The 13,712-nt window shown below is 47.5% G+C and overlaps 1 protein-coding gene across 2 annotated transcripts in view; it reads right to left on the bottom strand.

Annotated features, from left to right (window-relative positions):
- Positions 1 to 13,712, bottom strand: part of Kiaa0556 (KIAA0556 ortholog) — a 169,332-nt gene that overhangs the window by 55,400 nt on the left and 100,220 nt on the right. For both annotated transcript variants that reach the window (XM_026781483.1, XM_005351193.3), the window contains 4 exons: positions 6,081 to 6,250; positions 5,253 to 5,318; positions 3,995 to 4,101; positions 1,828 to 1,930 (listed from right to left, as the gene is read on the bottom strand). In XM_026781483.1, the coding sequence (XP_026637284.1) occupies positions 1,828 to 1,930; positions 3,995 to 4,101; positions 5,253 to 5,318; positions 6,081 to 6,250 (446 nt within the window). The remainder of the gene's footprint in view (positions 1 to 1,827; positions 1,931 to 3,994; positions 4,102 to 5,252; positions 5,319 to 6,080; positions 6,251 to 13,712) is intronic.

The raw sequence follows: 13,712 nt of genomic DNA, 5'->3' as shown, positions 1-13,712 counted from the left end.
CGATTCCCTGTGTGCACGTGCCCCCTTTTAATTAGCATCAGTATCTGCAACGGTTCTGTGAGCAGGAGCCGAGGAAATGAACAGCAACTGTTCCCCACTTATTTTTTTAATTAATAGCCAGTGAGACGTGTGAGCGCTCCCAGCATGGGTTTGGACAGGCTGATTGCAACAGATGAGAATGGGGATGGAGATGGGGGTGGCGGTGTGAGGACAGGTCAGCTCGGAGCTCCTGGCAGGAGCGCAGCACCAGGTTGGATTAGCTGAACTGTAAGAATGCAGAGTCCCTTGTCCTTCTCTAAAATGTTGGCCCTGGCCAGGTCCTTTGCTGCCCTGGTCCTGAGTCCCAGGTTCGTAGGAGTGGCCTGCCTGACTCTGAGGTTGGCAGGCTTCTGAGCCCAATGTATGCGGGGACCAGGTAAGTTTGTTGGTGGGAGGGAGGAAGTTGGATAAGAGTAAAACTGTCTTCAAAGGACTGGGGACCTCCTGCCCAGTGCAATCTTAAATACATGATTCCTGAATGGAGATATGAACACAGAGGCCACAGTATGAACTGAGAAGTGTCACCATGTGTCAGTATCCCAGCTGAGAAAGTACTGACTGGAAAGGACTGGTCCCTGGTGCTCACTGCCCCTCTCACTGAGACCACTTGGTGTTCTCTAGCTTAGCCACCTACTACTTATTCTTCCTCTGTCATAAGGTTATGGTACAGTAGACTGGTCCTTCTCAAGCACTCAGTGTGTACTGTGCCCTGAGCCACCAGGAAGGAGAGCTTTGTTGACTAAGCTCAGGCTAGTGCAGGCATGCTCACAGACAGTGTGAGAAGCTTCTGCAACTGTTAGGGACCCCAGGAAAGAGCAGAGGTGGGGCCAGCACTGGGATGGAGCACTGACTCCATGGAGACCAAATGGAGAGACTTAGCTAGCACAGGATACAGTAGCCACCAGGCCACCCTCAGTGTTTTCAATGCAAAGGGTCTGTAATTTGTTTCTCTTCACTGTGTAAGTCACATTGTACTGGATTTTCTGTCTTCCAGATGTTCCATGCTGGGCATGGGGGTAGGACAGGAGCTTTGGTTTTTCTCAAAGATGGACTTTGAAACTGGTGTTTATGGGTTCCTCCTATCCCGTGTCACATCTTCACCGCCCTTGGTGCTGCTTATGGAGCCTGGATGACCAGCTCCACGGAACAACGTGATATCCTTCTCACAGCTACTAAAATCTCACAGCCCTGGAAGGTTACTCCCAGTCTCTTCAGCTAACTTATATAATTACGCTTACTTATTTACTGTATTATGTATGTGTGTGTGTGTGTTGCACACGTGAGTCAGATGCAGGTCAGAGAACAGCTCGACTTTCAGGGGTCAGATCTCTTCTCTCATGTAGGTTCTGGCATCAAACTTGAGTCACCAGGCTTAGCAACAAGTGCTGTCACCTTCAGAGAGGTGTCTCCAGCCCTAACAGTTTATGGTTTGCATTTTCTTTCCTTGTGTTTGTTTGTTATATAGTCCAGGTTGGCCTCCAACTCAAAATCCTCCTGCCTCAGCCTACCCAATTACAAGCTTAAATTTCAGTTCTTGACTGTGGGCAACCCTGGCTATTTTCCTGTGGGTTTAACGGCTATTTAGGTTTTCTTTCCTGGAACTTCTGGCCTACACCTTTCTTCCTTTGCCTCTGCTCCGTCATGTGTATGACTCGGCAGAAAGATGCTGAGCTGACCATCATCAGAGCCATCCCCAACAACCAGAACAAACTGCTCCAAGAGGCCTTCCCTTCAGCTGTCAGGGCAACATTGGTATAATAGACCATCTCCATGAGTATTGGCTCTCACCTCTGGATCTAGTACGGGCTTCTCTGTTGGCACAGCCACCCGGCTGAGATGGGTAGTGTCATTTTCCGTGGTCTGCAGGACTCCCAGAAGCTTCTGCTGTTGTCTGAAATGGGATTTTGTTTCAGCAAAGGGACAATAACAAAGAACACACACAAGAGGACACCCATGAAAGGAACACAGAACCTTCAGCACCCACTTGAGAAGCTTGGCTGCACCCTACACAGAGCTCAAGGGCATAAATGGGTTTCCTCTCCTTTTGTAAACAGCTGTGCAATAATGAAGTCAGAGCCCAGGTAGAGAAGCCAGTTGACCTCCCCAGCTGACTAAGAACTTGTTCACAGACAGGCCAAGGAGTCAGCCTTAAAAAGGGCCACCAAGCCCACGGCCTGTTTTGTATAACCTGGCAGCTAAGAGTGGCTTTTATGTTTTAAGCATTGCGAAAACTAATAACAAATAACAAAACCCCCAGTTGCCAAGCCTGTAAGATTTCCCAGAAGGCCCTTTACCAAAATTGCCAACCCCAGGCTTAGAGACCCACCCATTCCCTTTGCTGTAGATGGTGTGCACCCCACATGTGCAGAGCCCTAAAGCACACAGGAGTCCAGGGATGAAGAAGGCAGCCTTGGGCTAGTGCTGCCTGCTGCAGAGCTGTCAGCAAAGCAGTCCTGCGGTGGAAACTGAGAGAGTCTGATTTATGGCCGTGGTGAAGTGGAGCGATTTCCATCTGGGGTTTGCAAACATGCAAGAATGAATAGCTGCGCCTTGAGCCATTCAGTCTTTCAGCACAGCATGAGCAGGAGCTCCCGGGGGGTGGGGGACTAAGACTTGTAGGGCATGTGGCTTGCCTAGCCCCTCCCACTCTGTGCAAGAGTTTCCATACCCTTGTCCACTTCTTGGCCTGATGCCACCTCAGGTCATGACACTTGGTGATCAACATTCAGGCTTCACTGCGGTCCCTTCCTGCTCCTGATCCAGACACTTTATACAGTCTCCAACGTGCATGCTCCTGCGTAATGGCCCTGGGAGTGTGTCTGTGCACCAAGACGGTGTGACACTGCAGGCTACAGCTGGTCTGTTTCTTTGGGAACCAATTCTCCCTGAAGATCAGAGGTGAGTCTATTGTGCTAATAACACTTGCCATTTCCAGGACCTATGCTACATGCTAAGGGACAGAATGCTGCACCAAACATACTTTGACAAAGAAAAGGAGTCTCCGAGGTTGATGCTTTGAGGTACCTTTGTGACAAGTCAGTTTGGGGCAGGCTCTCTCCCAAGCTATGTAGAGTCCACCAGTGAAACCCAGAGGCAGATTAAGCCAGTTCATGTGCAGAACAAAATGAACAAGCCAAAAGCACTCACATGAAAGAAAGCATATCAGTACTATGCTCTGGAGCTCGAAAACGAGGGGAAGATGAAACTCTAAAGTCCCTAGTCAAATGTTCTGGAATACGGGACAGCAGGTCTTCATCATTACTGGACAGGATTGGGAATAGCTGAGAAACAGAGAGGCAAACTCAAGGCTTCGGTCTCAGGCATGTATAGGCAGGATGAGATCCCAAGGGCTCTGACCCAATAGAAGGTTTTATCCACTGTGGAATTTCTGATATGATGATATTATTGGTAGGTGGTAAAAAGTGAGAGGCAGGTTCACTGGGGGAATATCCTTGAGTTGTTATCTTGCCTGGTTGTCTCTGCTTCTTGGCTGTTATTACAGGAACTTCTCTTCCCTGCCACAACCTCCTCACTGATAGACTGATACTTCTGAGTGCACCAATTAAACTCTTGGTTGTTTCTGCTAGGTATTGTAGTCAAAGCTAAGCAAAAATGCCTATAGCAACAACAACAACAACAAAAAAAAAAAGCCAGGGTTGGGGGCTGGAGAGATAACTCAGTGGTTAAGAGCACTTCCAGAGGTCCTGAGTTCAATCTCCAGCAACCATATGGTGCCTCACAACCATCTGTCATGAGATCTGGTGCCCTCTTCTGGCCTACAGGAATACATGCAGGCAGAACACGGTATACATAATAAATAAATAAATCTTTTCTAAAACAACAACAACAACAAAAAAAAAACAAACAAAAAAAAAAACCCAGGGTTAATGAGACCATCCTGGCCGCACTGCTGTGGGCCTTCTGCGTTGGGTTCTGCATCTATTTTGGAGAGTACCTGCTTCCCAAAGGGCCTGTTCTGTCCATGGCTTGGCTGCTGGCGTTGGCTCCCCCTGCTGCCCTGCACAGCTCAGGATTGGTGGTCACTGGGGTAACAGCAAGCAGCTGAGGGCAGAAAAGCTGATTAGACAGATATTCAGTGGAACCCTGCAGCCTGACACAGAAGAGGACAGTGGTCAAAGGCATGGGCTTTCCAGGTCCCTGGTCCCACCTGGTAAATATGGGGCACAAAGGTGACAGTGCCAGACTGGGGAGGGTCAGCTTAGACTCCCTTATGTATTCCCAGATCATTCTGACCAGGGAGTAATAACCCTTCGATGAATGACTGAACACTTCTGTCACCTAGCCAGTCATCGCTCAAATCACCGGGGTTCAGTTTCCTCCTAAGAGACTGGAGCCCACACAGACACATGTGTGCTTGTCTGTTTCCTTCTTTCTCCACCACCTAAAACGGATGTGATGTGATGTCTGTCTCAGGTGACTGTCATGGCTACAAGTTTGTGGGAGTCAGGGGATCAGGCTACCCCAGAACCCTGGACACAGGGCAGTCAGAAAATACTGACGGGATACTACCGAAGATGACTGCTACATAGTAGGAAAAAGGCAATTAGTAAAGAAACTCATTTGGGGACTCTGGGGTGCTGCCACCACACGACACTGGGCTTCTTTCTGGTCCTTAATGTAGCCAGCTAATGGTCACCGCCAGCTGTTCCCAGCTCACCTTCCAGGCAGTGACCAAAGACCTCTGTCAGGGCAAGCATGGCTCACTCCCAGGCACTCTGTCCCCATATGTCTATTGGCTCCATTGATGGACCTATAAGCTCCCTGCCATCATGGGTATACTGTCTGGGCCATTTCTGTATTCAGAACTTGAACTTGTATTCAGCACCTGAACTTGATGAAGACATTTCCTGGGTGCTTTACGAGATGCCTGACTGGCCTGGACAGACAGACAGAACTTTATTCTCCACACTAAGGCCTATTGTGGTGTTATCCCATTGAGAAACAGAAATGGAAGGAGGAAGCTAGTCGCAGGCCTGGCTGGACTCCGGCTTCAATTTGCAAATTTGGCCAAGCTACTCAAGCCTGAACTTCCACAGCTGTGAAATGGGTAGAAGGCCAGCATTCAGGTTGCAGAGAAGAACTCCTAGGACTTTGGAAGGGAAATGACTGGGGACCATCATGGCAGTGTTTGTGAGGTGGGGGTGGGGTGTTATACGCATGCCCAGCTTGGTTGCGATCAACTCTACACTGACCTCTGAGCTGTCCTCCGTAGCCTTCAGCAGACTGGGCCAGGATTTTGTTGGTGGTTCCTCATTATCCTGCAGAGACAGCATCAGACGACATAAGTAGGGGTGAAGCCATTACTGTGTATTGCTCCCATACAAGGAGGGCAGAGAAGCAGGACCCCTGTCCACACTTCTCCAACAGACTGGACAAAAAGAAACCTCTGGGAAGACTCACCCCAGGTTCTGCTCAACAACCAGAAGAACCACCTCCAGACAGAGCAGCACAGACAAGAATGTGAGCTAGCAGCTGAGCTGACCTTGCAAAGATGTGACCCCAGTTGGCCACATCTATAATCCAGGCAGGGACCTGCCTATTGTTGGGTTACCATGAGCCTCGGCCGCAGAACCAGAGACTGTGCAATATGCTGAGGAGCACCTTCGGCCTCAGCTTCCCAAGGCCCCTGCTCTACTGGAGGTCTGGGCGGTGACATGAGTGAGGAAAGTAGGCCAGGGAAACAACAGGGACCCTGTGGCTTATGTTCTGGGACAGCTTCAGGAGAGCCACAGCTTGCTGCCTATTCAGCCACACACTGGCCTGGCATCTTGTAGCATAGGCCTAAGCCATCCCAGATTTGTAGGTAAAAGACCACTGATCCACAGGTTAGTGCTTGGCTGACAGAAATAATGCAGCAGCTGCAAGGTGGGGGCTGAAGTGGGACCCTGGACAGATGGAGAACAGCTGTCCATAAACAGGTGGAGTGCAGAGTCTGTGGCCAGAGAGGACTGCTGCTCACATCTCGTCTGCCCTTGGGAGCCCCCATCCCTCCTGCGCCCTCCACCCACAGGTGCTAGTACCTGCTGCGGACTGGCGGGTAGCTCGGGCTCTTGGCTGAGGAATACCTGTTGCAGAGCTGCATTTTCCACCTGGATGGCTTTCAGCACGGCCGAGGCATCCTGCTCTCGGTCCTCGGACGCAGATGCTTTGCGAGTTGCTGACAAAGGTCTGTCTTTCCGGCTGCCAGGTCCTGCAGAAAGAAAACACAGATGTTCTTCAGCTTGTGTTCTCAGAAAACAGCTTGAAATTCAATAGATCCTATGAGGGACACCCTGTAAAAGAACTGGCCAGCCCCTTTAAAATGTCAAGGTCTTGAGGGCAGGGATGATGAAAGCCTGGAGACCTGTTCCAGATTAAAAGTACCCAGGCAGGCACAGTAGCTGCAATGCACACCTCAGGACTACAGCCAACGAAACACACACACACACACACACACACACACACACACACACACACACACACACACACACCTCAACACCTGAGTACAGATCACAGCCGTGTAAAAAGCTGGGCAAAGTCATGTACAGCTATACCCCAATTATAGGGATGGAAACAAGGATTCTAATAGGCTCGATATCTTGCCAGTCCAGCTGAAATGTTAAGTTCCAGGTTCAGAGAGAGACCCTGCTTCAAAATCTAAGGTGGAGATGCCATGGAGGAAGACACGCAGTGTTAACCTCTGGCTGCCACATCACCTGCAAGGGCATACACACATGTACAAAGACATACAGAAAGAGGGGGGCTGTAATTGTGGCAAGGAAAGAAATCTGAATATAGCCCGTGGCTTAGATAATAGTTTTACACTAATACTAAATACTCCAAAGTTCATGAGTGGACAGTAGTATTATACAACTGACATACTTGTGCTTGGGAAATCCGTGCTACAGTGTTAAGTAAAAAGGGGAAAGTTATCTATAACTTATTACCAATAGTTTAAGGAATAAACAAAGACAGAGTTATCCCTCGGGCTCCCTTATCCATAGGGGATTGATTCCAGAAGACCACAGGTACTTCTGTGATTCTAGGAGGCTCAGGTCTGTTACATAAAAGGTATAGTGTTTGTACATAACTCCCACACCCTCTACACACTTAAGTAACCTCTAGATAACAAAGGCTGTGCCAGTCACTGTTCTGATGACTGGCAAAGAGGAGAGAAAGCAGCCCCTCTTGAACACCAGGGCAGCTGTGTCTGTGTGTCCTGGTACAAGTTTGCTAAGAAAAAAGTACCCTTCTACTCCCTGCCCTTTGCAAACACTGACAGGAACTGATTAGCTCCTACCTGGGCCCTCAACTCTCCTGCCATGCTCTTGTCAGAACACTGCATCTAAATGAGAGCAGCACAGGATTCTCATGGCTGTAAGAACTCGTGTTAGTAAAATGTCCATCAAAGCAATCTTCTGAGTCATTATCATTCCCATCACCAAAACAAACAAACCATAGCAAAAACAAAACAACAACAAAATAACCAAACAAAAAATCCTTTAAATTCATGGCTCCATAAGTTAAGTGCTTGTCGTGTAAAAGCACATGGACCCAAGTCCCATTCCTGGAGTCCATATGAAAAATGATAGGTGGGCTGGGCGATGGTGGCGCACGCCTTTAATCCCAGCACTCGGGAGGCAGAGGCAGGTGGATCTCTGTGAGTTCGAGACCAGCCTGGTCTACAGAGCGAGTTCCAGGACAGGCTCCAAAACCACGGAGAAACCCTGTCTCGAAAAACCAAAAAAAAAAAAAAAAAAAAAAAAAAAAAAAGAAAGAAAGAAAATGATAGGTGGTACCAGATTGTAAACCCAGTGCTGGGAAGGTGGACACTTGAGGATGCCTAGGCTTGCTGGCTAGCCAGCCTACCATACTTGGAAAGTCATAGGCCAACAAGAGACCCTGACTCAAGACAGCACATGAGGAATAATATGACAACCAATGCTGTACCCTGGCTTCCACAAGCATGTGTACACATGTGCAATGTGCACACATACAAAATCATGTACCCACATACATATACACACATACAAAAATAAGTAAAATGCTAATTAAAGTGATTAAAATTGGACTTAGGACTGGAGAGGTGGCTCAGTGGCTAAGAGTGACTGCTGCTCTTCCAGAGGACCCGAGTTCAGTTCCCAGCACCCACAGTAGGCACCTTGTAACCATCTGCAACTCAAGCTCCAATAGAACTGACACTCTCTTCTGGCCTCCATGGACACAGGAACATATGCACAGACAGACAGACAAACAGTGACAGACACATATAAATAAAAACAAATCTTTTTTTTAAAAAAAAATGGACATAAACTTTGAGCTGGGAGGTGGTGGCGCACACCTTTAATCCCAGCACTCGGGAGGCAGAGGCAAGTGGATCTCTGTGAGTTCGATGTCAGCCTAGTCTACAAGAGCTAGTTCCAGGACAGGCTCCAAAGCTACAGAGAAACCCTGCCTCAGAAAATAAAAAACAAAAACAAACAAACAAAAGTACATAAACTAGGTATGAAGGTACACAGCTTAGACAAATGGAAGAAGACCTGAATAAATGCTTCTCAAAAGAACTGGCAGGTTCAACGACAACCTATAGAATGGGAAAAGATCTTCACCAACCCCACATCAGACAGAGGTCTGATCTCCAAAATATACAAAGAACTCAAGAAATTGGTCATCAAAAGAACAAATAATCTAATAAAAAAATGGAGTGCAGACCTAAACAGAGAACTCTCAACAGAGGAATCTAAAATGGCTGAAAGACACTTAGAAAATGTTCAACATCCTTAGTTATCAGAGAAATGCAAATGAAAACAACTCTGAGATTCCATCTTACACCTGTAAGAATGACCAAGATCAAAAACACTGATGACAACTTATGCTGGAGAGGTTGTGGGGAAAAGGGAACACTTCTACATTGCTGGTGGGAGTACAAACTTGTACAGCCCCTTTGAATGTCAGTGTGGCGATTTCTCAGAAAATTAGGAAACAACCTACCTCAAGACCCAGTAATACCACTTTGGGGTATATATCCAAAGGATGCTCAATCATACCACGAGGACATGTGCTCAACTATGTTTATAGCAGCATTGTTTGTCATAGACAGAACCTGGAAACAACCTAAATGCCCCTCAACCGATAAGGAAAATGTGGTACATTTACACAATGAAGTACTACACAGCAGAAAAAAATAACGACAGCTTGAATTTTGCAGGCAAATGGACGGAGCTAGAAAACATCATTTTGAGTGAGGTAACCCAGACCCAGAAAGACAATTATCACATGTATTCACTCATAAGTTGTTTTTAAACATAAAGAAAAACAGCCTACAAACCACAATCCCAGAGAACCTAGACAACAAAGAAGACCATAAGAGAGACATACATAGATCTAATCTACATTTGAAGTAGAAAAAGACAAGATCTCCTGAGTAAATTGGGAGCATGGGGACCTTGGGAGAGGCTTGAAGGGGAGGGAAGAGGCAGGGAGGGGAGCAGAAAAAAATGTAGAGCTCAATAAAAATCAATACAATTTTACAAAAAGAATTAACAGGGTTTGAAAAATGGCTCAGTGATTAAAACCATGTACTGCTCATCCAGAAGACTTAATTCAATTCCCAGCAACTAAATCAGGTGACTCACAGCCAATTGTAACTTTAGGTCCAGGCCAGAGCCTTTGTAGGCACCTGAACTCATGTATACATACTTAAACAGAATTAAAAGTAATTTATATTAAACCTTTATTTTATATTATTTATACTAAAACTTTATATTAAAAAAGAACATTCAAAACCTACTTTAAAAAAGAATAGCCAAAGGGCTAACAAGTATATGATAACCATACTTAAAACACTAAGCAAATGCAAATCAAAACTGCTGTGTGCTATGGACCTCAGTTAGAATGGTTTTGTGGGGGGGGGGGGGGGGGAGAGGAAGGGAGGGATGAAGGGAGGGAGGGAGAGGGAGAGATAGAATACTAATTACCTGAGTATCCATGTTTATTGCAGTACAACTGGAGAAAGTTAAGCAACTTTACTTAATTAATCTGTCAGAGGTATTTCTGACAGATTAATCTTTTTTATATAACATACGCATACAATGGAGTATTATTCTGCAGTAAAGAGGTAAAGAGGTTGGGTTCCTATCATTTGCAGGACCATGGATGAAACTAGAAAATGCTATGTTAAGTGCCATAAGCCAGGCACTGTAAGAAATACCACATGTTCTCATCCATTGGCAGAGACTAAACTACATAGCAACATAGAACTGAGTAAAAAGGTCCCCAGAGGTTGGCAGAGGACAAGAGAATACAGAGAAGGTATGAAGAGCCTGGGTAATGAGGAGGAGGTACAGTAAGACACAGGGATTGGCTCTAATGCTTCATGGCACAGTAGGGGGATTTAGTCCACAGCAGTTGACCAGACACTTCCACAGAGCGTGAGGAGAGCTTGAAGGTTCCTGCCATAGAAATGGTGATGTCTGAGGAGATGGACAGTCTTACTGCCCCAAGGTGACCATTATGCATCACACCCTAGATCAGCTATATAATGCTCAGTTACTGCATGGTGAGCACAGTGACATCTGCCTTCCTCAGTAGCCCTGCGTCCGCAGGTCCCCAAATGTGCAGCCCCCCACCCTGGCTGGTTTCCAGGGTAGCCAGTGTGCTATTGACCTTGACTGTGGATGGAACTGCATTGAGAAGCTCCCAGAAGGGTGGAGCACACCTCTGATGTTTGTGAGGGCATTCCCAGAGGTCAGTCCGTTTTACATTTTCTTTATTTTGCTTATTTACATATTGATTGAATGATTTACGTGTGTGTGTGTGTGTGTGTGTGTGTGTGTGTGTGTGTGTGTGTGTGCAGGTGCACTGTAGAGATCAGAGGACAACTTGTTCTCTCCTTCCACCATATGGGTTCTGGAGATTGAATTCAGGCTGTCAAACTTAGCAGGCCTCTTTACCTGCTGAGCCATCTTCCCAGGCATCTGTGAAAAATGTGAATAGACTCTTGGGAAGTGCCATTGAGGAAGGTGGAGAAGCAGGTCACTAGGAAGAGCCTTTGAAAGGCATACCTCACTTTTGAGCCCTACCTTGATTTGTTTGTTTGCTGAGACAAGGTCTCACTAGAGGCCTCCCAGAGGATTACATGAATATGCCAATGTGCCTGGTTCCTAGTCACCATGAGGTCAGCAGCTCTGCTCCACTACACCCTTTAGGCCATGATGTTCCACCTTAAAAGGGAGCCATGCAATGAAGCCAAATGACCAGGAATGGAAACCTTTGAAGTTATGGACAAAAAGCCTCTCTGCTTCTCAACTGTTCCTTTAGGTATTTGTCATAGAAAGAAGACTCTGGATAACACAACTAGGTACTAGCTGGAGAGAGCTGCTGGCTCTTCTGGAATCCAAGCCAAGGTGGAGAATGCCCCTCTCAGCAGCCAAAATCAGAGTAACTGCAAATGTCTGGAGACTGAGGCAGGCACTGGGGCAGTGAGGCTGCCTGACAAGGTCATATGCCTGGGATAGGTGTGCTTCTGAATGCCAGCCAGCGTTCCCCACATGGGACTGTGCTTCTTGTGGAAATAAATCCTTTTTTATCTTTTGCTTTAAAAAAATGGCTGGAATGTGGAATCCTCAACATCATGAGAGTCCAGGTGGGTAAAAGGGTGGTGAGGACCACACCTGATGCAAAAAGACTGTGTACCTAAAATAGTCATGAGGCAGGAGACAAGGAAGGAGGAAGCTGAAGGCAGTGGTGTTGGACTTCTCTGCTGGAGATCCGAACCCACAAACTCACTCTGATTCCAGGGTGGCAGAGGCAGGAAGGGTCTCCCAGCCTGCTCCTGACTCATACCATACTGTAGGCTTCTCGAGTTGAGGTGGACATTGCTCTGGGTGCAAGGCAATGGCAGTCGGCGTGACAGTCATCCCCAGCCTTCACTGACCTTACAGTCCTAGAGCTGGGACAGACATGGAGTAGGCAGAGGAAAGGCTAGACAGGATGGCAGTGGACATATCCACTCAAGATGAAGTCTAGGAAGAGGACAACTAAGGGGAGGCTGGAGGCAACAAAGCCATGACTGGCAACACAAGGAAGCTTCTGCAGACCCGGGAGAGGCAGGTGCTAGGGCCCTAAGGGAGGGAGAGCTTGGCATGCTGAAGAATGATCAGGAGGCTGCAATAGGCAGCAAGGTTGAAAATGGTCGGAAGAAGGCTGGGGAGTTTGCAGGTGGGTTCTTGAGGGACCTCATGGATCTCAGCTACTCTTTGAGGTCACCCCCGTCTTGTTTACTGCTGCATGTCTGCATCTAGCTCTCTAACTTCTGTCAAATGAATGGATGGGGAAACTCAGTCCCTAACCCTGTAATCTCAGTGTTTGTGAAAGGCATTCAATCTCTAACCAGTAAAGTGCAGCTGAAAAGCCCACACCTGCTGCAGCCCCTCCCAGTGGTTTGCGCACAAGCAGCTAGGACCATGGACAGAGCCCAGTGAGCATCAGAAACCATCCCGTTGACAGGAGGCTGGCCAGGACAGCGGACTCCAAAACTCTCACGGTCCTTAACTACATTCCCTTCTTCACTGCCTACAACACTCAAAAATTAGTGCCCAAAGAGTTACATGGTGACCCTTGGTTTTTGACTGCCAGCCTGTAGACATGAGCTCAGAGGTCTGGGGCTGCACTGGAATAGTGGCCCAGAGATAGCTAGGAAGACCACAGCCTGGCCTCCAGGACAAGGGGCACAGTGGCTTCGACCACCCAGCACAGTGCTCAACTCTTCTTGTAAAGGGGCCAGTTTTGTCTGAGTGATGGCTTCGGCACGCTCTTTCACAGCTCGATCAAGGGGGCTGTTTGTGCTCTTCTAGCAGTATTATGTTAAGAAGATGACATCATTGTCACCATCTTCTAGGAAGAGGTTGGCTCTGAGTCCCAACAGCGGTGCTGTACTGCTGCCTTCCAGAATACAGCGTCCTCCGAGTCACACTGATGACGGGCACCACCTTTCCGTGGGCTTCCTCCCACTGCAACCACCTTTTAACTCTTTTTGATGCCCTCATCTCTCACTTGTACCAACACTGGCCTGAATGCCACACGATGGTGAATTTATTCTCACATTGGATCCAGGGAATAGTAGATTTATTCACTCCGTAAATCTGAGCCACTAGCAAAAGCCAAATTGCACATTTTAATTTATCCCAAACTGCTCTTTTTGGATGGAGAACCATCCCTCTTCCAGTAACCCCACTCCCTTTGGTTTCCCTGGTACTTGGCTTTCCTCTCTTAGCTAAAAACAAAAGGTGTGTCATCCAGAAAATTAGCCATGAATTCAACACATCACAAAGAATCTACCAGAAGGTGAGCCACCTCTCTACCAACTGTGCCTCAACAGGCTCTAATCAGAACCCCAGCAAAACTGCCTCTGACCGACTGCATTCCAGAGTCTTAGAGGGTCACCCAGGACCCCCCGTAGCAGCAATGATGAAATGGGAGATGAGTAAGCATCCACTGTTGCTCATAAATCAGCAGCCCACAGTGAAGCCTGTGTGGGTCATATGCTGTGGGATTTCCACTACTTCTTTTAAAAAGCTGCAGAGATGCCGGGCGATGGTGGCGCACGCCTTTAATCCCAGCACTTGGGAGGCAGAGGCAGGCGGATCTCTGTGAGTTCGAGACCAGCCTGGTCT

Source organism: Microtus ochrogaster, chromosome 8, assembly GCF_000317375.1.
Source record: "Microtus ochrogaster isolate Prairie Vole_2 chromosome 8, MicOch1.0, whole genome shotgun sequence".
Lineage (NCBI taxonomy): Eukaryota > Metazoa > Chordata > Mammalia > Rodentia > Cricetidae > Microtus > Microtus ochrogaster.
The sequence above is the reverse complement of the archived record's forward strand: the minus strand, read 5'-3'. Positions and strand labels throughout refer to the sequence as shown.